General features: G+C 41.2%; 1 protein-coding gene across 1 annotated transcript; it reads right to left on the bottom strand.

Annotated features, from left to right (window-relative positions):
- Positions 1-375: 375 nt before the first annotated feature.
- Positions 376-20,104, bottom strand: BPNT2 (3'(2'), 5'-bisphosphate nucleotidase 2). Its single transcript, NM_001243632.1, has 5 exons — positions 19,443-20,104; positions 11,325-11,487; positions 10,190-10,285; positions 3,156-3,317; positions 376-1,201 (listed from the first exon to the last, which is right to left on the bottom strand). Exons 1-5 carry the CDS (start codon positions 19,827-19,829, stop codon positions 930-932), a joined length of 1,080 nt encoding a protein of 359 aa, NP_001230561.1. The 5' UTR covers positions 19,830-20,104; the 3' UTR covers positions 376-929.
- Between the last annotated feature and the right edge of the window lie 3,391 nt (positions 20,105-23,495).

The following is a 23,495-nucleotide window of genomic DNA, read 5'->3' as shown; positions in this document are numbered from 1 at the left end:
TGTCAAATAACTTTCAGTTAAAAAAGAATGCCTTATATTTTTATAATGCCTTATAGCATATTTTATCCCTCATGAGAAAATGTACCAAAATTCTAATGCCAACTGTGAAACCTCAATCCAAATCTTACAAGTTAGGAACTAAACGCCAGTTAAGAGGGAAAGGATGGAACCACGCATTGTGCACAGGGCAAGTGAAAACCATCGGCAGGATGACAGGGATGCTGAACCCAGAGATACAAGCACACTTTTCTCTATAAGAACAAAACCTAACACACACACACAGAAATTACAATTACAACGGAACCATCATATAGCTATATTTTCTACTAGCTGGTGAACCTGTTATTAAAATTTCAAAGGAAAAAAAAAAAAACAAGTTTTTCTACTTTAATCCATGAGAAATATTCAGTAACAGATAAATAGAGCAATTGTTGCATATTAATGAATTTGTAGCTTCTTGTGCTTTCCATCTGAATTAGAGGTAAAAACCCCCAACTATTTTATTTTCAATGAGATATAACCGTAAAGTAATATTAAACAGCTACACAAAATCAATCCTTTCTTCATCCCAATTCTATACGAAGGTACCAACAGTGAAGATTCATGATATTGTGTGAAAATGGTGACTCGTAACAACGTAGACTCAGCTATAGGTTTTAACTCACAAATATATATTATATATGCTCCTTGTGTATGACAACTGTACGAAAATAGTCTCAAAAATAAAGACAATACTTGAGACACGAAGCAACCCATCTTCCCTGATCTTGCATCCTCTTAATAGGGAAGAGAAGTCTCTGATGCTTCATAAATACTTCCGAAAGTTCAGGCTGGCCTTAACCATGCATAGTCTTCACCATCGCTTTGAAGCCTCCAGTGTTTCAGCTGACTGTCCAGCTCTGGAGGGCTGGGACCTTAACGGGCTTTGCTTATTTATGTCCCGTCTTCTCTAGATCGGGGAGCTTCCTGACCAGAGCCTGGTGATCCACCCTGACGCTGGCGAGGAGCCCTCCTTCGATGCCGTCAGAGCCGGTATAGCTGATTTCTTCACCACTCAGCGTCGTCATATGCCCCCCGAGGGCTTTTAAGATGGCATTGCCAGCACATATATCCCACTTTTTGATATATGTCACATGGATATACAGATCAGCTTTTTCCTGACTCTTATCAGGCACATCCAAGAGTGCTAAAACTTTGTAACCTACAAGATAGAACAGAATTTAGGTTACTGCTTAAAAGATTTAAAGAAAGGCAGTGGATGGAGTTCCTGTTGTGGCTCAGTGGTTAACAAATCCAACTAGGAACCACGAGGTTGTGGGTTCAATCCATGGCAGAGCTCAGTGGGTTAAGGATCTGGCGTTGCCGTGAGCTATGGTGTAGGTCAGAGATGCAGCTTGGATCCTGCATTGCTGTGGCTATGGTGTAGGCTGGCAGCTATAGCTCAGATTAGACCCCTAGCCTGGAAACCTCCATAGGCCATGAGTGCAGTCCTAGAAAAGACAAAGAAAGACCAAAAAAAAAAAAAAAAAAGAAAGAAAGAAAGGCAATGGATAAGGAAAGAGGTCTTGCTATGTAGCACTGGGAACCATATCTAGTCACTTATGATGGAGCATGACAATGTGAGAAAAAATGCATACATGTATGTGTGACTGGGTCACTTTGCTGTATAGTAGGGAACTGACAGAACACTGTAAACCAGCTACGATGGGAAAAATAAAAATCATTAAAAAAAAAAGATTAATGAAAGGAGATGACTCTTCTGAGTACAATGTTAAAATAACAGTGCAGTGTGTGTGGGAGCTCCTTGTACTATCTTTGCAACTGCTAAGTCTAAACTTATTTTAAAATAGTTTATTTTAAAGTAACAGTATAGACAAAAAACCCAAATGAGCAAAAAAATATGGCAAAGTATCTTATTCATCTATCCTCAAATATAAACAAAAAATGTACCTATAATGTTTAAAATTGAAATCTACTTGTGGTTGTTTTCCATGGGATGATACACTCAGTATGAATTGCTTTCTAGGGAATATTATGCTAAAACTAAACACCTACAGGTTTCCCTTGAGTATCCAGGAAGGCTGGCTTTGAATGAAGAAAGCACAAAATAATGCTGCTATCTTGAGTCTTTTTCAGTAGTGAGGTAGAATTTTTAAAATAAAGTAATAAAACAAACCCAAAAGAAACTGGGTCTAAAATCTAGTTGGATCCCAATCCTAATGGGAATTCTGAGCACCACCTTTTCCTAACCAACCTGAGAGCCCGTGAGAAAACAACAGTCATGTTAAGAAAGGCATGTCTATGCCATCAGTCAACTAAAACTTTCAGACTTAAAATTAGTAAGCATCACTTCTCCCTTTATTACTGTGCTGAAAAAGTTTTCAAATACAAATGTTTCTGACTATAATATGCTATTTATTTGAATTTAAACATGTCTGTCCTATTAAACAGCCCTCAAAACAAGGGTGCATAAGCGGCCCACACACTAATTCCAGGCCCTGGCCTGTTTTTGTCGGTCTTCAAGCTATATTTTTTTGTATTTTTGAAGGGTGGTAAAAAAAAATCAAATAATAGTACACATGAGAGATCCTATGCGGCTCACAAAGCCTAAAATATTTACTATCTGGCCTTTTGGAAGAAGTCAGCTGATTCTGAGCTGCAGCACAGGTGACAGAGGAAGCGGGCGGGCGTACATCCAGCGGTGGGCCCGGACTTGGCTCCATCACAGTCACGCAGGCTGGAGCTTGGGGGCTAACAAGACTGAGGGGTCAGTCATGCTAAGATCACTGAGGCCCAGTCCCAGGGTCCAGCTGCCACGTGAGTGTTGTGACATGCTTGATCTTTCCTTCCCTCTCGATGTTCCTACAGTTACCTAACAGGACAAGTACCTCAAAATCAGACCAGACACAGAACCACCCCTGACGACACACATGCTTTTGCAGCACTGGAGGCAGAGCAGCCACCGCTGTGAGGCTGTTGCTATTCTGAGATTATCTCTAACAAGGGGGTGTGTGTGGGCCCTGGATCCCACTCTAGACAGAAGTGAGTGGGAGACTGTGCCCACCCTGAAAGCCCCGGGTCCACTCACTGTCTTCCCAAGCAGCTCTGGCCATGTTGGGGGCAGGGGCAGGCAGCGCAGGGGAGCAGGAACGTACCTGCACCGCCGGCCGGGATGATTGTGGTCTGGTTCCCGAAAGTCTGAAGGGCAACCTGTTTGACCATCCCCGAATGCGAGCGAGACACAACGATCCTGGGGGTCTTCTCATTGTAAGAAGTGCGGGCTTTCACGTTCGACCCGCCATCAACCATCGCCCATGCTGGAAAGCAAAAGCAAACATGATAGCCAGTGATGGCACTGACGCTTTTAAAACTAGAACTCCAAGTACCAAGAGTGGCTGAAAGAAGCCTTTTTCTAAAGAATTACCATACTTTGGGTTTTTTTCCTAAACACAACAGTAATGTGCTGGCTTGTCTGTTTTTCACAATAGGCATAAATGAAGACAAAGTTAAGGTGGGTATGCAGTCCTGCTCAGGCAGCAAGGGGGACTGTGCAGTACTTGGCTTAAGCACCACCGGCTCCAGAGCTCCTGGTCCTCACTGGGACTACTCTCCCCTTCCTCCCCTCCCTTCCACAGATCTGACCCCCAGGGCACATTCTCCAGGAAACATCCCACCCTGCTCATCTCCATCCCAAAGTCGGATTCCTGGGCAACCCAACCTGTGGCAACGTATGCATAAGCACAACTAATCACCATGGCTACACAAAACTTAAAACACTCTTTTCTTCTAAGCTATCTTTTCTTCTCATATGTTCAGTTTCGATTATACAATGGCTTAATCTCCTAAGGAGCTTTATAAACATAAAACAGTTAAAGAGGTAGGTGAGTTAGGTTTACATATCTGCTACATCAGAGAGTAGAAAAAGAAAAGGCACTGGATTTCAAAATAGACCAGAAATGTTTAAGAAGGTGAGGAGATCTCAGAGGAGGCCTGAAATGTTTTTCTTGGCTTGGAAATTTCCTTTACTGACTACCAAACTATACAAGAAAACAAACTTACTCAGAATTATCCCAATGAGTTACTGTTTTAGTAGTCTCTCACCATGGGACAAAAGAGAGTCCACCAGGGCTAGCAATAAAGCAGCTGCATTAGCACTTACTCCTGGCCGCAGAAAAACATTTAAAAATTAACAGAGTCTAGGTTTCTGAGTCCCCCAAGTTGATGGCAGTCTCTCAAGCCTTCTTACACTTCTTTCCAAAAATTATACACAGCATCAAGGAGAACAAGTTAACTGACACTTAAAGCATGAGGAGACAGAGGACAGCTACAAGTACAGATTCATCAGAAGGAAGGGGAGTAGCTATGGAAGATCAACAGAGCAGGTGCTGCAGCCACCCCCAGTGTGGGGAATACCCAGGAGCCACACGGACGTTCCCAGAGGTTGGGGGACTCTCGGTGGTGGCAGAATTAGGACAGCAACATGGAACCAAAAGTGAAGTCTCCAAGAGCATAGTGGACAAAGTACGACATCTTTTAGGACCCCTCTCTAAGAGAGACAATTTAAAAGACAGAAAATGGAAGTTAGAAAAAGAAAGGGATTGAAAATAAGGGCCCTACAGAGACAAGAAAGGATCAAACAAGAAAGAAAAATGTAAAAACAAATACAAAAAGATGCCTAATGATAAAGATAATGCTTTCCTCACTCTAACAGCAAAGAAAGCTCCTGAACCTGAACTGAGAATTACCCAAACCCCTTACCTGTCACCACCCTCCCCCCAGGCCCACAGCAGCTAGTTCAAATAGGAACACAATACGCAGAACTGCAAAGTCCATTGAAAAGGAAGAAAACGCAGGGAATGAAGATTAAAACAGTTCAGGCTACTTGGAAATTAGCACTAAATCACAGGTGACACAAGAGAAAACAGAGTTGTCTAAAGGCATAGGAAGCAATAAGAAAGGCAAAAAATAAGTGAAACAGGTAAAGAGATAAAAGGGACCAGAGTAAAAATGATCCGTATGGAAGCCAGTGAAAGAAGAGTCAACATACACACATCAGGAGTCCATGAAACAGAAAAACACAAGGATGAAACAGAACTAATCTTTACATTAGGTCTCAAGAAAATGTCCTTGAGATAAAGAGAACCTAAATGTCCACACTGAGACATAACATGTAGACATCTGCCCAGAACGCCCACTCTGACATACATCACAGTTCTATTATGAGACTCTAAAGGTAACGTTCTTTGGCACTCCAGGAAAAAAAGACCAGGTTACTTACAAAGAAAAGAAAATCATGTTATCAGCCTTTTTGTCAAAATTCAGTATATATCAACAAAGATCACACCAGTTCAACATGTAACCAAGAAAAACGGGTATAGAGTGGGTTGAATGATGTCTTACCAAAATTCAGGCCTGCGTCCTCACCGTATTTGGAATTAGGGTCTTTGCATATGTAAAGCTGACATCACGATGGATTGGGGTAAACCCTAAATTCCATGACTGGCATCCTTATGGTGAGGGGGTGGGGGCAGAAAATGCAGAGACCAGGAGAAAGTAAAGGTGGAGGCAGGGATGAGAGGAAGCGTCTGCAGACCAAGGAGCACCAAGGAAGGCCTGAGGCCACAGAGGCCAGAAGAGACAAGGCAGGATTCCTCCCTTGAGCTTTCAGGAGTGTGATACTGCCAATAATTTGGCATCAGACTTCTGGCCTCCAGGAGTGCAAGAGAGTATGTTTCAATTGTTTTAAGCCACCCAGTCTGTGGTCATTTATTCTAACTCACCTAGGAAACAAATATAGTTTTAAAATAAAGAGGTTTTATAACTAGGCAAGTAGTTCCAAGTAGAAACACTAGAGAAAAAGCTTTTACCACATAAGAAATCAGGTAACAGCACATCCACGAGCCAGCTCTGCTACAGTAATCTACTAGAGGACAAGCTTTATCTAACGCAAGAATGACAGAAGGGCTCTCAGCAAAAGCACTGCTGGTAATAAGCACTGGATAAGTGTAACTGTGGATTTAAGAGAAAGCCGACAATAGGAATAAATGTGTAGAAGTGTCATCTCATTGAGAAGTGAGAGCTGGAAGACATCATTTAAATCTGAAGAGCTGAAGAGGTCCCGTGGTGGAGCAGTGTAAACGAACCCACTAAGAACCCTGAGGTTTCGGGTTTGATCCCTGGCCTCGCTCAGGGCTTTGCCATGAACTGTGCTGTAGGTCGCAGATGCGGCTCGGATCTGGCGTGGCTGTGGCTGTGGTGTAGGCCGGCAGCTGTAGCTCCGATTCAACCCTTAGCCTGGGAACCTCCATATGCGGCAGGTGCGGCCCTAAGAAGACCAAAAAAAAAAAAAAAAAAAAAAAAAGGCAAAACAAGTAAATAAATCTGAAGAGCTGAAGAGTACAGTAGAAAGATAAACATCAAAGAAAATATGACTGACTAAAATGAGACAGTTGGTCAAGGAGGACAAAATAAGCTAATTTAACTGTTGCTCATAGGAGAGAACAGACAATACCTCAAGAAAATGACTATACAGTGGTATTTAAAAAATGTTAGTGAAAATGCAATAAGAAAAACAAATTGAACTTAAAAAATAATAACTGCAGTTTGAATCACACTGTATATATAAAAATAAATATAAAATACATATAAATGAAGTCATAAGGACATCAAAAAAAAAAAAAAAAAAAAAAAGAGAGAAAATCCTACTCTTCCCTCCCAAAATAACATTTATTTGCACTGGAAGTAATTTTTACCCTTTTTACTTGAAAACTGATAAAGGAAGAGTAACCTGTCTTTGGGTAGGAACTACATTCAGGATAAATAAATAACCCCAAGTTGATGTAGAAATTTCTCTATAGAACTTCAGCTAACATGAATAGAAAAAAAAGCAAGAGAATTAGAAAATACCATTTCACATCTTAAATAGATCCTAAAACTAGTATATAAGAGGTTTAGTGGAATCCTGATCTCCAAAGATGCCAAAATACCCCCCAAATTGTCTGCTGATAGAAAGAAAATCAAAATAATTTTATAACCAAGAAGTTTGCTCATAATCACCTGAACCATCTTATTAATAGGACCTTCTACGACAAGTGTCCTGATTACTTCAAGTTAATGTCACAGGTAAAAAGGGGACTGGAGGCTGTTCCCAGATTGAAAGAATTTTTTTTTTTTTTTGTCTTTTTTGTCATTTTAGGGCCACACCCTTGGCATATGGAGGATCCCAGGCTAGGGGTTGAATCAGAGCTGCAGCTGCCAGCCTATGCCAAAGCCACAGCAACGCGGGATCCGAGTCGCGTCTGCGACCTACACCACAGCTCATGGCAACGCCAGATCCTTAACCCACTGACTGAGGGCAGGGATCAAACCCACAACCTCATGGTTCCTAGTTGGATTCGTTTCTGCTGCACCACGACGGGAACTCCAGATTGAAAGAATTTAACATAGCAACCTAACAACCAAAAGAAATGTTTGTCACGTGACTGGACCTTGGTCTGAAGTAACCCATTATAAAATTCACTTTAGGAACAACTGGGAGATATGTGACTATTGGATCAATTATGAATAATTGTTAATTTGACTATTACATTAATAATGTTTTTGATTAGAACGTTATTTTTAGCGACGCATACTTAAGTATATAGGGGTTAAATGTCATGATCCTTTTAATTTTCTTTATTAAAATACCTAGGCAAATAAATAAATAAAAGCAAATACATAAGAAGGATAGCAACTGTTAAATTTACAGCATATAAAAATTCATTATAATTCTGGATTTTTGAAATTACTCAATATAGAAGTAAAATAACAAGTGAAAAACAAATATTCCTCTAAATTCTTTCTGGAGAGGATCAAAAAACACGGTTTGAGACATGAATTTACAATACTATATCTCTAGAGGTCAGTATTGTGTAAAAGAATAAAGACAGCATATCAGTATAGTATCAATGATTTTAGATAAGAATTACTAATTTAATGTTATTATTTATTTTTATCTCTTTTTTTTTAGGGCCACACCCACAGCATATGGAGGTTCCCAGGTTAGGGGTCAAATCAGAGCTGTAGCCACTGGTCTACACCACAGCCACAGCCACACCAGATCCGAGCTGTGTCTGTGATCTACACCACAGCTCACGGCAACGCTGGATCCTTAACCCACTGAGAGGGGCCAGGGATTGAACCTGTGTCCTCATGGAAGATAGTCGGGTTCATTAACTGCTGAGCCATGACAGGAACTCCACTAATTTAGTATTTTAAAAGTGTATTTCATGTCACATAAACTCAGTAATTCAGTCATAACCTTTATATGGACAAAATTATTTCAAGCACCTTAAAAAATACAGTAGGTTCTTAAATAAATATTAAGTGAATAAGGATGATAATAAGGTGTAGTGATAAGCTAAAATAACAGCTAACAATACCTTTACTGTACCTGTAAGAGATGCTAAAAAAAAAAGTCCTATAGAAAATAGAGTGGTTGGTACTTTGCTACACAGACTTCAGACTTTATAACGTATTTTTAATGGCTATGAATTTCCACTGAGCGGCTATGCTACACTGACTTACACCTTTATACACTGCTTCATTACAAAATGTACTACTCGAATATCCCCTGCTTCTAAGAATTTCACTCAGTGAACTCATTCTAATTAAGTCTGCTAAGAATTTTGATCAGCTTTGTTCCAACTGCTACTAACAACAATAAAATCTAGCTCCCATTACAGGCACGTGTAGCTACATTCTGGTAAACACACAAGACTTGACAGTTTGTATTCTACCCACATCAATATACAGTGTGGATCTGAGAACAACAGCCCCCAAAGAGGGCATAAGTCAAATAAACCTTCGATGCAGGAATGGAAGGCCCACCCACAACCTAGTTAAGAGTGTATCGAGCTTTCGGAATGTCTGCTGACCAGCAGGCACCTGAGGTTCCACACAGTAGGCAAGGCTGCTGCATCACTGAGGTCCCGGGCATTTTGTTACTAACATACAAAAATGTTTTTGGAACACAACTCGGTCCTAAGTTAGAGACTTTGGGGTGCTTTATCTTCAGGGATAAGCCCATGGGGGAAAATATATTCTTAAGGAATAAAAGTTTTTAAAGATGGGCATTTATTATCCCCATTTTCCTTTCTAACATGAACAGATGTGGAAACCAGGGCCTGAAGAATGTGAATCTGTCTGCTTCTCTGATATCAATTTTTCTGTGCTTTCTTTGTCCCAGTTCACCTTGGAGAAGAACAGAGTCAAAAGCCCCATGTCTTTGATGGGAGTCACCAGTAAAAAGCATGAGTCCTTTCAGACTATCAGCAGTACTGCTCATAACACTAACTGCTTCTCTCAGTTCTCCACAATGAACATGCATGGTGTCGCTGTGGACTATAACCCACAGTGAGAACACCACAGTAACTGGAAGACCATCATGAGCCTCTGACAAAGGGCAGCATAATGGCTGTGTGACACCAAAATGTCGTCCCACTACCACCAGCACTGGTAGGCTTTGAGTAGGCCATTCCTGAGCTGAACAGCAAGCTCTTTGGCTTGGTCTTCCATATTCCCACTCCCAACACAACTGTCATGGATTTGACCCGCCACCTGCAGGAACCTAGCAAACATGACTGCATCAAGAAGGGGGGACAGCAAGGGTCTAAACAAGCTCTGAAAGGCATCCAGGCCCACAGGGACGAGCCTGATTATGAGGACTTTCATAGTGATACTGCCCGACTGTGATGCTGAGACGGCCCTGCCCTTCATCACACCATCAAGCTCATTTGCTTGTGTCCCGATATGACAGCAGGTGTGGCTAAGGCCACTTCATGGTGATCTCAGAATGCGCACCAGTGTGTGAGAGCCCTGGACCTTATCCCCAGAAGCAGGAGGACAGAAACAGAGAAGACCTCAGCTGCTGAGGAGTCCAGGCCCAACTGGGTCCCTAACACACTAAAAACCGCTCATCTTCACTGAACACACTTTCTATCCTCTAAAGCAAGTGTAGAAACCTCTGCTTTGCCATATATTATTCATATCAACAATAAAAACCCTCACCATACCCAGTGAAGGAATGAGGTAGGTTAAGCGACTGATCTTGGTAATTACTGAGCTCAGGTGAGATTCCCAAGGAAAGTCAGTACCACAGAAAAATGATGTCATAACATTAACTCTTAGAAGCACCAGCATTATTTCTTACCTGTATACTCAGAAAACGGTTTATGTATCACTCCTAGCACAGGTTTACCGTTTACAGCCACACATACCATAGTAGTAACATACTTTCGAAGATCCTCTATGAGAGAGAGAAAAGAATTATTATTAAAATAATTTTAGGATTGATTTGAAAATCAAGTTTCAAGCCCTTAGAATAGTCCCTATACAAGGGACATACTCACTAAACATTACCACTATTATATGATCAAAATTATATAATCTCAGTCTAGTAAATACTTCATAAACCCTTCAATATTTCATATTTCTATTATCTATTCCTGTGAGACATTGTTTTATAATTTCAGTTATTGTTAGATATATACATCTAGTGTCTTCTCCCTGTTCTCCACATAGTCACCTACTGAGTGTCTATTTTGCGTCAAGTTCAGTGCTTAAGCACTGGAATACAGAGGTTAAAAAGCAGAAGCTCCAAAGTGCAGAGAATGCCAAAGGGCAAATATATACACAATCAGCTTTGTCATATACATCATGAGAACAAAGGCAAAGCAGAAATTTGCTACTCTAAGAAATAACGCATGGGAGAGCATCCACAGAAATGAAACAGGAGCTGGGGCGAGGTGAAAAGAACAGAAAAAGGAGGTGGAAGAAGTCATTCTCTGTTTTTCTACTTACTCGCTCCCTGGGTGCCTAGGATTTACAATTTTGAATTTCAAGAATAGTTGCATATGCAATAAAATCTAAATTTCAAAATCACAAGTGAATATTGCATTCTGGCTATGTAAATAAATACCTCAATAATGTGCACCTCTAAATATAAATTGATATAAAAATAAACACTTCAATCAATAGTTGTCCAATAGGAACCATTTTGTTGTCGTGACTGCTAAAAACCTCCCTTCACTGAAGACTCACTGATGGACTGAGCCACTACCACAAGGAGGATGCCATAACACAGTGGTCTGGGAGCAAAAAGGTTGAGAAGAGCCGATCCACTCCAGAATTTTCATACCACACTGCTTTAATGCAGCTCTCTGTCTTAAAATCTAATTGGAAAAGTTGTTCAGAATACCACCAGGTATATACCACTGTCCTTGTTCTGGTTCTTTGCTACATAATGGCAATCTCAAGTTTGAGATCCATTTTAATTTTAAAATTACCCGTATATTCCTGTGTAGCATCAAGTGGGTCAATCCAGACAGTAACACTTTCTGCTGGTACTTCCTGAGGAGTGGCTATTTCCTTTAGGATGTCCTCGGGGATCTTACGATCCCATAAGATAACCTCCTGATCAGTTGCATCCACGTGTTCCTCAGTATTGATCTGTATCAAAAATTGTTGACAGTTAAAAAAATCTTTAAAGTAAAAAAAATCACTGCCTGGAAAGAACACAAAAAAGAAATACAATTCTGACAAAATCACATAAATTGAAAGTAGATAAATTAGTATTTTTGTTTCAAGGAATTTCACTGCAAAGTGAAAATATATTACAAAAGAAATTTCAGCTATGTCGCCTTCCAGTGCTTTCCAATCTAATATTTCAGCTTAGCTTACTGTGTAAACAAGACAGAGAATCCAAATATAGAGAAATAAAAAAAAGAAACTAAATATTAAAGAAAAAAGCTATTTAAAGCTTAATGATATTTAGGAAAAATCGCAGATCTAAGTGTGAAAATGCACTGACAATATTATGAGCACTGAATCAAACACAAGTAACTATAAAAGAAAAAGTGACAATGGACATAAAAAGTGATATACCTTAAAAATAATAAGGATGTCAATTCTCCCATCTGTAAACTACAGATTTAAAGCAACTTCAATAAAAATCATTAAAGTGTTTATTTGTTTGGTTGTTTTAGCCCTTCTTGCAAAGAGAACAAGCTGTTTTGGAGGAAGGGGAAAAAAAAAATCTCTATTTCTGTATATCTATATAGACATCTATCATGGTGGGGTGACTCTCCCTAACATATTTTGGCTTTTTGCCCAGCTACACTAAGGGATAACTGACAAAGCTGAATGTATTTAGAGTGTACAACATGATGAGTTGATGCACACAAACACTGTGACGTCAGGACCACAAATAAGTTACACCTATCTACCACCTCATATATTTACTTTTGTGGGAGAATACTAAAGTAAATTTCATGTACATAATACAGTATTATAAACCAGTCACCTTGGTGTACATTAGATCCTCAGAACGTACTCTGAAAGTTTGTACACTGTGACCAACATCTCCCTTTTTCTCCCATCCCCTTGACACTGGCAACCACCATTATACTCAATCTACGAGTTTGGCTTTTTTTTTTTTTTTTTTTTTTTTAAGATTACACACTTAAGTGATACCATACAATATTTTTCTTCCTCTGTTTGGCTTACTTCTTAGCATAATGCCCTCCAGGTTAATCTAAGTTGTCCCAAATGGTAGGACTTCATTTTCAAGGCTGAAGAGTATTCCATTTTGTGTGTGTGGGGGGGTGTATGGAAGAGGGAGGGCAACACATTTTCTTTATTCATTCATGCACAAATGGACACTTCCCTATCTGTTGTTTCCATATCTTGACTATCATGAATATCATTACAATGAACTTGGGAATAAAGATATCTCCTTCAGACACTGATGTCATTTCATTCAGATATATATCCAGACGTGGGACTGCTGGATCATATAGCAGTTCTATTAAAAATTTCTTTAAGAACTTCCATTCTGTTTTCCATAATGGCTATACCAATTTACATTCCCATCAATGGTATAAAAGAGTTCTCACATCCTTGCCAACATTTATCTATTGGATAAAAACAATCCTAACAGGTATGAGTTGATAACTCATTGTGGTTTTGATCTGTATTCCCTAATGATTAGTGACTTTGAGCACCTCTGCATACATCAGATGGCTAATTAGATGTCTTCCTTGGAAAAATGTCTATTTGGGTCCTTAATCTATTTTTTAAACTGAATTATTTATTCTTTTGCTACTGAGTTGAATGACTTCCTTATATATTTTAGATAAAACCCCTTGTCAGAAATATGGTTTGTAAATATTTTCTGCCATTTCATAGGTTGCTTTCTCATTTAGTTGACGTCTTCTTTGCTGTGGAAAAAGGCTTTTGAGTTTAATGTTGTCCCACTTGTTTGTTTTTGCTTTTGTTTTCCATGCTTTTTGGTGCCTTTTCCAAAAATTATTAAGACCATGTTAAAGAAGTTTATGGCTTCGGGTGTTACATTTAAATCTTTAATGCATTCTGAGTTAAACTGTGTTGATTGGTATTAAGACAGGGGTTCAATTTCATTTTTTTTTTTTTTGCATATGGATAACCTGTCTTCCCAGAATCATTTATTGAACAGACTATCTTTTCACCATGGTATGTTCTTACCACCTGTCAAAGATAGGCTGAATGCATATGTGTTGGATTATCCCTGGACTCTGTATTAAATTCCATTGGTCTATGTGGATGTTTTTATGCCATTACCACATTGTTATAATTACTACAGCTTTGTACTAAAATGAAATCAGGAAGTTTTGTACTTGGTAGGCTACTAAGGTTTTCGTGGTTCCCTATGAATTTTAGGATTGTTTTTTCTGTTTCTTTGCAAAATGCCATTGCAATTTTGATAAGGACTGCACTGAATCTGAAGATTGCTTTGAGTAGTATGGACATTTCAGCAACATTAATTATTTCAATCCAGGACAAATGATATCTTTCCATTTATTTGTATCTTCTTCAATTTCTTCCACCAATGTCTTCCAATTTTCAGCATACAGGTCTTTCCTCCTTTGGCTAAATTTATTCATATTTTTTATTGTTTTTGATGCTACTATAAATGAAACTGATTTCTTAATTCCTCTTTCAGATAGTTCGCTGTTTTTAGCATGTAGAAATGTAGCTGATTTCTGGATATTAACTTTTGTATTCTGAAACTTCACTGACTTTATTAGTTCAAGAGTATTTGGCATCTTTACGGTTTTCTGTTAGATCAACTCATCTGAAAACAGGCAATTTTACCTCTGCCTTTCCAAGGTGGATGCATTTTATTCCTTTTAGATACCTAATTGCTCTAGCTAGGACTTACAGCACTCTGTTGAATGGGTAAGGTAACAGTGAGCATCTTTTTCTTGTTTCTGAACTTAGAGGAAAGGCTTAAAAGCTTTTACCACTGAGTACATTAGCAGTGGGCTTGTCATATATGACTTTTATTACACTGAGGTACAGTCTTCCCACACCTACTACGTTGAGTTTTTAGCATGGAAACATGATGAATCCTAAGATTTTTATCTTTCATCCTGTGGTATATCTCCTGACTGCTTTGTGTATGTTAAACCACAGTTACATCCCAAGGGTAAAGTCTACTTAATGCTGTTTAATCCTTTCAACGTGCTGCTGAAATCAGTTTGCTAGTGTTCTGTTGAGAACTTTTGCATGTATGTTCATCAGGGATGTTGCCTCTTGTAGAATCATTGTATGACTTTGGTATCAGGGTAAAGCTGGCTTCATAAAGTGAGTTTAGGAAGAACTGAAATTAATTCTTCATTAAATATTTGGTGGAATTCACTGGAGAAGTCATCTGGTCCTGGGATTGTCTTTGGTGGGAGATTTTTTTGATTAATGATTCAACCTTCTTACTAACTGCAGTCTGTTCAGATATTCTATTTCTTCCTAATTGGTCTTGGCAGTTTCTTTTTTTTTTTTTTTTAAGGTATTTATACACATTTGTTCTAGGTTATCCAATTAGCTGGCATATACCTACCTGTTCATAGTAGTCTGTTATGCTCCTTTGCGTTTTGCAGTATCAGGTGTAATGTTCATGCTTTCACTCTGAATTTATATATCTGAGTATTCGCTTATCTTAATCTAACTAAATGTCAATTTTAACTTTTATAAAAGAAATAGCTCTTAGTTCATATTTTCTACTTTTTCTAGTCTTTTTTTTTTAGTTATTTCTTCATCCTGATAATTTAGGGCTTTTTTCTTAACGTAGGCTTTTTTATTTTTTATTTTTTTTGCTATAAATTTCCCACTTAGAACTGCTTTTGCTGCATCCCATAAACTTTGATATGTTTTACTTCTATTTTTTTATTACTTCAAGATACTTTTTGCATTTCCCCCCCTTTTTTTTTCCTGAGTATTGATTAGTTTTCACACATTTGTATATTTTCCAGCTTTCCTCTTGTTATTGACTTCTGGTTTTACATCACTGTGGTTAGAAAAGATGCCTGATATGATCCCAATCTTCTTCAATTTGTTAAGAATTGTATTCTGGCCTAAAGAGTGATCTATCCTGGAAAATACTTTATGTGAGTTTGAAAAAAAACCGTGTGTTCTGCTGCTGACAGATGAAATGTTCTGTATGTGTGGGACAGGTCCATTCAGTCAATTAGGCAAGTCTATTATTGCTTTATTGATGATCTGTGTGGATAAAATATCAATGAAAGTGGGGGTAGTGAAGTCCCTACTATTATATTACTGCATTGCTCTGTTTCTACCTTCAGATCTGAAATATTTGCTTAATATATTCAGATGCTCTGATGTTGGGTGCATGGGTATTTACAACTGTTATGTTCTCCTAGTGAAATGACCCTTTTATCATTACATATTGACCTTCCTCGTCCCTTGTTACAGTTTGCTTTATGTCCATCCCCTAAACCCAGCCAGGTCCCGGGAGCCTCTTATTTGTTTCCTCTAGGCTAGTGCCCCGAAATAGTCAACTTTGTGAGCTTCTTCCCAATCCCAGAGTCATGCTGACTTTCTGCACTTGTTCACTAGCCATCTGCAAAGGCTCACTCTCATGGTCTGTGGGGGGAGCACATGCCAAAATCAGGCAAAGGCAGGTGGGTGATATGGGTGAGGTGTGCCCATGGGCCAGTTGGTGAAGGGGCTGCAGGTGAGGAGTCCCCAGCAGTTTATGGGCAGGCTTTCTGATGGCAAATGTGAAGAGCTTAGGAGCAGCCTTTGATGAGCTCCGAGCCCTGACATAGGTGCTCCTGCATCTCTTAGCCTTGCAGGTCACCTCAGTCATCTAGGTGAGGTGACAAAGAAGTGGGCCTCTAGGGCAGTGTCTTGCCTGACTAGGAAAGCCAAGTGCTCACTCACACACTGTCATGCATCTGTTTCAGACTCTTCAGCCTACTTGAATTAACTACACTGGTATTACTTTGATTAGGCCTGCTCCTTTGAATTTGCTTTTTTCTGTGTGCGCAATGCCTATGCCTGCACTAATTATCCAATTACTAGTTATTCGATTTTACAGAAGAGGAAACTGTAGCTCAAAGAAGTTAAATGACCGGCCAGGATCACCCAGCCTGGTGATTGGACACGTTAAGGCAAATGTTCTGTCTACTACGTTAGCACCTCTCCAGCTTTTCCAGTGAGGACTCCTGCTGAGAGAGAAGAGCTTAGCTCTCATCCCATAGGTCAAAGAAGGCAAAGATGCAAAACTCCTATTGGCCTGGAATATCATGCCTTATCTTCAAATAAACTAATGTCAACACCTTTTAATGAGTTGAGGACAGGAGCCCCTCAAAAAGAGAGCTCCCCATTCATTAAGTCTAAATCTGGCTGTACTGTGGCTGCAGAAACTACCTCCAGCCTTCATCTTCATCATTATCCACAAGGATACAACAAGAAACAGTTAAATGGCCACAGCTACTACGATCTTCACAGAATGAAATGAAGCATGGCCAAAATGTTCAGGAAGAAAGGGCTACCCTGAAGGTTTTCCCAAGATCCCAAACACAAGAAAGGCCGATGGTGGAAGGGAATCCAGAGACTATAGGCCAAACCTGAGTTTTCTTTAAGAAAACACACACTTCCTTTTTTTTTTTTTTTTTAAGAGTCACACCTGTGACATATGGAGGATCCCAGGCTAGGGGTAGAATTGGAGCTGTAGCCCACTGGCTTATGCCACAGCCACAGAAACTCAGGATCCAAGCCACATCTGCGACCTACACCACAGATCATGGCAACACCAGAGCCTTAACCCACTGAGCAAGGCCAGGGATCAAACCTGTATCCTCATGGTTACTGGTCAGATTCGTTTCCACTGAGCCATGGTAGGAACTCCGACAATGTGTACTTCTTTAGAGTAAGGTTTCTCAACCTGGTCATCAAGTGAAAAATCAGGCCAGATAATTCTTTATTATTGATGGCTGTCCTGTGCATTATGGGATGTTTACCTACTAGACGCCAATAGCATTCCACTCCAGTTGTGACAACCGAAAATCTCTAGACATTGCCAAATGTTCCTGGAGGACAAAACTGTCCCCAATTGAGAATGAGTGACATGGGGAATATCCTCTTAACTAAGGAGTGAACCTTAGATAGGTGAGCTCAAGCCTCTGACTAGACAGGAAAGTCAAAGGAGAAAGAGGCCTCTCTCCATTCGCACAGAGCACCAGGATAAAAGAAAAGAGTAGCTGTGGCTTCTCAGTGCTGTTTTTCCGTAAGGACATAAACTCAGTGAGATTCGACTTAAGACCGTTAGCAAAAAATTTCAGCTTCGAAAACAACCAGACATTTAAGACGGCACATCTGGGTGCTGGAGAAGAAGGAAGAAAGGAAAGACTCTAGGGCTGAGTGTCTACTTAGGTGGCTGCATCTGGACTCCAGTCTAACAGCGTCCCGACAAAAGGAGATGGCTCATCATGATACCATCCTGCTTTGGCACATTGTCTATGAGCATAACCTCCTCTACTCTACCCATCATCAGCCAAGATGAACACTAAAGACCTACATGCCAACCTTCAGTCATAAGAAAACAAATTATTTTACATAAAGGCAGACTCCAACATCTGGGATTTGAAAGCTTAGCTTCTATGTTTAACCAAACGCAGCTCATCACCTTTGGCAGCTATTCCCTTAGCATTTGTTAATCAGGGAGAGACAAATGCAGAATCCCGTGGAAGCTACCCAAGGCAAAGCTTTGGCAGAGGTGGGGTGGAGTGGAGTTCACATGGGAACACACATGTATGTACACATAGATATGCATTTTCACTATTTCAGAATTTTTTTTGTCATTGCCTTTTAAAAAAATTCAACTTGGCTGCTATATTTCACTATTATTGCTTCCAAACATCTACGATTTTACACTTTCCCCAGGAAATTCAGTATAAGTTTTAAGTAGACTCCTAAAAGTAGTCCACGTACACTGTGGAGTATTATGAGCTTCAGGTCTCCCATTTGTAAGAGGGTATAAATAAAATTTACTTCTTAAAGTTACTGTGAGGATCAAGTAAAGTCCTGCGTAGCCAGGATCTGGGCACCTAAAACACACTCAATAAATGGTCACTATTACTTCTGTTACACCTATATGGCAACTTTTCTGAAATTTGTTTTTTTCCACAAACTCTAAAAAAGACTATGTGCTTTCAAGAGGTGAGAAAACTTTTACAAGCACATCTTATCACATCTAGATGTAAATGCAAGTATTGTTTGTATGGCTAAAGCTTGGTAGGCAAAGGAAAAACCTGAAATTTTGCATGTTTTGTTTGAGAATTATCGTGTCAATTACATCTGGTATCCAGAAGCTCATGACATCAAAGCCAAAGTTCCTTCCCACTGAAAAAAAAATGTTTAAAGGAAAAAAAAAAGGGGGGCAGTAAAAAAAAAAAAAAAAAGACAAAGAAAGAAAACCAAAGCAGTAACAGAACAGACTGGAGAGAGAGGGTTACACAAGATATGTAATTCCACAATGACAATACTCTCTTACAAAAACAACAGTTAAAGGTCAGATATCTTCCAAAGAAGCCAGGGTTCATGTTTCAATGTTTATCTAGCTCATGAAATTCCACAAGTACTTGTACTTGCAGCAAGACGTCTACAGTTCCCGCCTTCGACTCCTGGCAGGTCTGCCAGAAAAACCTGTATTTTACAGTCACGACGCTTCCAACAATTAAACAAAGCTGGAGGGCCTTGGGGGTTCCAGTTCAATTCTTCCCTTTGACAGAGGAGTCTGCGGCAGGGAGTGAAGTTAACTTTCTCAGCCTTCTGACATCAGGGCCCGCCCAGAACCAAGCACTCCGGATCCTAGGTACCAAGTGGGCGCGTACACCCGGGGGGACCAGACGGGCACGCGCCCTGAGTCAGACCACCCGCGACCTCACCCAGCTCTTTCACGTACGCTGTGTGTGACCTTGAGCACCTCAACTTGAGCGTCTCCGTCTCCCGACCTGCGAAGGGGGGAGCCAGCGCCCTACCGCCTTGGGCAGTTGGAGGCGTCTGCCCGCCCGGACCCGAGCCCAGGCTCCCGCGCTCCCACCCAGCCCCGCGCTCGCGACACCCACCTGCACGTTGGGGAAAGCTGTCTTGAGTAGGTAGAACATCTTGCGGTTGGACAGCACATCCCCGCTGGTCATCTTGTCGTCGGCCCCCTCGCGCGTCTTCCCCTTGGACTTCTCGTGGAGGACGTTGCTCTCGCGGACCCGACGCACTTCGTCTCCGCCGCGCACGGCCGCCAGCACGGACACGGCCAGCATCTCCCGCAGGTCCACCGTGCCCCCGTCAGCCGCGGCCCCGGGCCCCGCCGCTCCGCCGCCAGGCTCGCCGCCCATGCCGAATAGGCTGAAGCGGCCGGCCAGGAAGCCCGAGTAGAGGTGGTAGAGCACGCCGAGACCCAGCAGGCAGAACACGGCCACCCCCAGCGGGGAGAGGCGGATGCCCATGGGGGCCATGGCGCGGGAGGCCCGGCACTCGGGGCGGTGGCCCTCACAGGCCTCCCCGCGCCCCGCGCCGCCTCCGCCGCCGCGATCCCGGGCCGGGCGCCGCGAGGACTACACCGGCGCCTGCTCCTCGGCGCTCGCGCGCCCCATCGCCCGCTCCCGGGAAAGGCCGAGCTGTGCGGAGAAGCCCTCAAAGCCGCCGTTCCGCGCGCCCGACTAGCCCAGGCAGCGCGCTCCCTGCCCCTTAGCCGGCCGGCGGGTCTGGCTTCCACGTTAGCCAACGGCCGTAAGGTGAAAGGGGAGCGTGGGTGTGTATCCGGGTTACGCAAGGGGCGGGGCGAGGGCTATAAGGCTCCTCCCTCGGGGCGGGGCGACCCAAGGGCCTGGCGGCAGGCCGGCTAGCCGGGTTCTCTGTAGGTGCGGGTTTGCACCGCGTCCGTTGGTCTTGTCGACGGAATTTGGGTTTTCAAATCAGTTCTAGATGTGGAGGAACTACTTGCCACGCACGGGAGGATGCTGAGTCCCTTGTGAAAATTTCAATCAGATCTCTCTGAAATAGAGCCACAGTGACAGTCTGGACTTCCCATCACTCTGGTTATTGAGGAACCGAGGAGGTTCGTTAAAGCCATTTTAAGAGCAATCTATGCTTTTTTTCGCCTGCGCTTGTGTAAAGAGAGCCTCCAGGATGAAACTGCCCCTTCCGTGCTCTTCCAGGCGCAGCGGGAGTGGGGAGGCGATAGCAGGAATTTTACTTGGTTCTTCGTGCCCCTCTCTAAATGCTTATGGACTTGTATTTGTCTGAGTGTATAGACTTTCCCCTTACCTTCACCTGCCAGAATAAACCATCCGCTATGCAGGTGAAGAACTTACCTTGATTCTGAGCCTTCACAATGTAAGGAAATATTCTGGGTTTCCAGGTACATTTTACTGGTACCTTCCTCCCAGAGGCTGAGCAGGGCGAGAAGTTGCTTGTGAAAGTCCACTTGATATAAAGGTTGTCCCAGGATGGTCGGCCAATCTAGAATATGTAATCTTTGAGTCAGTATAGGCCGTATAAATTCACTTATAGAATCATTTACCAGAAATAATTGCCTTCTACTATTCCACTGATTTCAACAATAATAGTGTGTACTTACTAAATTTTAATAGATATATAATAAGCCTTAATTTTATCTCTCACCTTAAAAGTGAATCTTAAGGTGAGCAATATTTTAAATGTTAGAGTGTCCCATAAAATCAACTTAAAATGCAGCCTATTTTACTGTTCATAGCCAAAAGTCATTGGTTTTAAGTAAGCTTTAATGTTAACGACCTTAGATACTGCAAGTATACAGAATGGATTATGAACTTCAGTTTCTGAAAAAGTTGTTAGAGGCAGACTGAAATTTACTGCTTCTTTTTTCTGTTTTGTTTTTTGTTTGTTTTGTTTAGGGCTGCAGCTGCAGCTTATGGAAGTTCCAGGCTGGGGGGGGAATCAGAGCTGCAGCTGCCAGCCTTCGCCATAGCTGGTGGCAACGCTGGATCCCTTAACCCGCAGTGCAAGGCCAGGGACAGAACCTACATTCTCATGGATACTAGCTGGGTTCTTAACCTGCTGAGCCACAACAGGAACTCCCTCTACCACTTCTTTAGAGTCCATGGCATCTACAGAGTTTGCCATGTGGTTGTATAGATACAATAGACAAAGACTGTTGATTTCTTGGTTTCCCTGACAGAAATCTGTAATTAGCTTAAAAACAATCACAGCACAAACACAAATCAATGAAGGAACAGTCTCGGGAGTGTCGACAGCAGCAAATCTTAAGGAACTGGCACTATCCTTGTTGGCTTTAGGGAGCAACTTGGCAATTCTAAAGCAAAGCTGCTTTCAAAAGAAATCTGAACGTGAAGGTCACAGGGTAATTATGGTTACTAAATCCAGGGATAAATATGAAGACCAGGGTGGAAGGAAAGGCTTCATTAGGTTCAATAGAACCACCTCAAGCTGCACCATGAGATCAGCAAAAGATATGAGTTGGGTAATAGATAGGATAATATTAAAAGCATTATTACATATTCCAAGGATATTGGCCATGCTCACTGTAGCACACACAAGCCTCAATGAGACACAGAGATACCAAAAGCTCCGAGGCCTTTATACTGTAGGAAAAGGACTTAAGAATTGAGAGCGAAGCTGCCGAGGCACGTGCAAAGAATGAACGTGACTTCCAGGTGCTCTAGTACTCCGAGGACAATTGATAGGAGCTAATAGATACTGATAAAAGACAGCATATAATCATTAAGAGAAACTTTGTGACAAGAAGGACAATTTAATTACATGTTGTTTTAGAACCTCCATAGGAATTTGATGAAAAGAAACTTGCATTTTGAGTAACAAGTTGCTAGAAGCTTGAAAAACAGCATACCTGCTAATGAACATTATATGAAGTAAATGTAAAATAATAGGTTTGTGAATTAAAGCAAACCGGTCCTTCAAAAATTATCTTTTCTTTAGGTGTTGAGAAAGAGAACTGCCTACTCTTTCTTCTGTATAAACGCTGATAGAGAGAAGAATTGACATATAGCAGAAGCATCTTTAACCACCTAATACCTAACTGGTTTGCCAGACCCTGCTCTGTGCTCTCCTTGTGCTCTCATACCTAGTAAGGTCACCTGCTTTTGGGGTACCTGCCTCCTTTCACTCCCACTAGTGGACCCTTATATACATCTTATAGGTTAGTTTTGTGAATTTAAACCCCACTTTTCCATTGTGGTTATTATTATAAATACATGTAAGTTAAATATTATGAAAAGCAATCAAAATGCATATAGATACAAAGCTGAAATCTCCCAATGACTTGATTAAGATGAGTCACTAAAAACAAAAATTGCCATTAAATTGGATGTTAGAGAAATCCCCGTGGTGGCTCAGTGGGTTGGGAACCCAACTAGTATCCATGAGAATTCATGTTTGATCCCTGGCTGCACTCAGTGGATTAAGGATCTGGCATTGCTGTGGCTGTGGTGTAGGCCAGCAGCTGCAGCTCCCATTTGACCCCTAGCCTGGGAACTTCCATATGCTGCAGGTGTGGTCCTAAAAAGAAAAGAAAAGAAAAGAAAAAAAAAATAGGTGTTAGAGCAAAAACTGTAGTCGACTGTGAAGAAAAAAATCATGAAAATTCAAACAGATGCTGAAATCAGACTGACTTTAAAGAAACCAAGCTAGTCCTTCTGGATAATGTATTACCCGTGTGGTTGAAACTACAACAAATAAATAGCAAAGGAAACCCCTGCCTTACATTAAAAGATAGACAAGGGATTGTATATCTGCATCTTTTTAAGTCTGGCTAAGGCGTCTAGTCTGTTCTATAATTCCCAGCCTTGAGTTTTCTCAGTTAACTGATTCACTCCAATTGGGACAAGTCACATGAGACAAGGACTTCTCCAGAATGTCTGGATGTTTTTTCTACCTCCCTACAAATCCCACCTGTCTTATGCCTTCCTTCTGTGTGAAGTGAGTCACACCACTTGTGAAATGTTATCAACATCTCAAATGATGACAAAGCTTTGGTTTGTCTGAATGATTCTCCACGCCCAAATTTACCTCGGAGAAACTTTAAGTGTTTGTGTTGTCTCTCTGCCAGTTAGTTCCCCTGGATTTTTCTTTTTTCACATAAAAGTGCATTTTAGGCAGGCAAG

The sequence above is a fragment of the Sus scrofa genome, chromosome 4 (assembly GCF_054392235.1).
Source record: "Sus scrofa isolate SSC_HxYL_T2T_F1_AM1 chromosome 4, Sscrofa_HxYL_maternal_Yorkshire_Landrace_v2.0, whole genome shotgun sequence".
NCBI lineage: Eukaryota > Metazoa > Chordata > Mammalia > Artiodactyla > Suidae > Sus > Sus scrofa.
Note: the sequence above shows the minus strand (reverse complement) of the source record. Positions and strands in the feature narration are given on the sequence as shown.

Bases quoted from the DNA above. Each gene is read 5' to 3' on its own strand.
- BPNT2 (NM_001243632.1), bottom strand. From the start codon at position 19,829: ATGGCCCCCATGGGCATCCGCCTCTCCCCGCTGGGGGTGGCCGTGTTC. The intron at 3,318-10,189 runs GTAAGAAATAAT...TTTGCTTTCCAG, and splicing joins ACCGTTTTCTGAGTATACAG to CATGGGCGATGGTTGATGGC. The intron at 1,202-3,155 runs GTACGTTCCTGC...TCTATCTTGTAG, and splicing joins CATCCCGGCCGGCGGTGCAG to GTTACAAAGTTTTAGCACTC.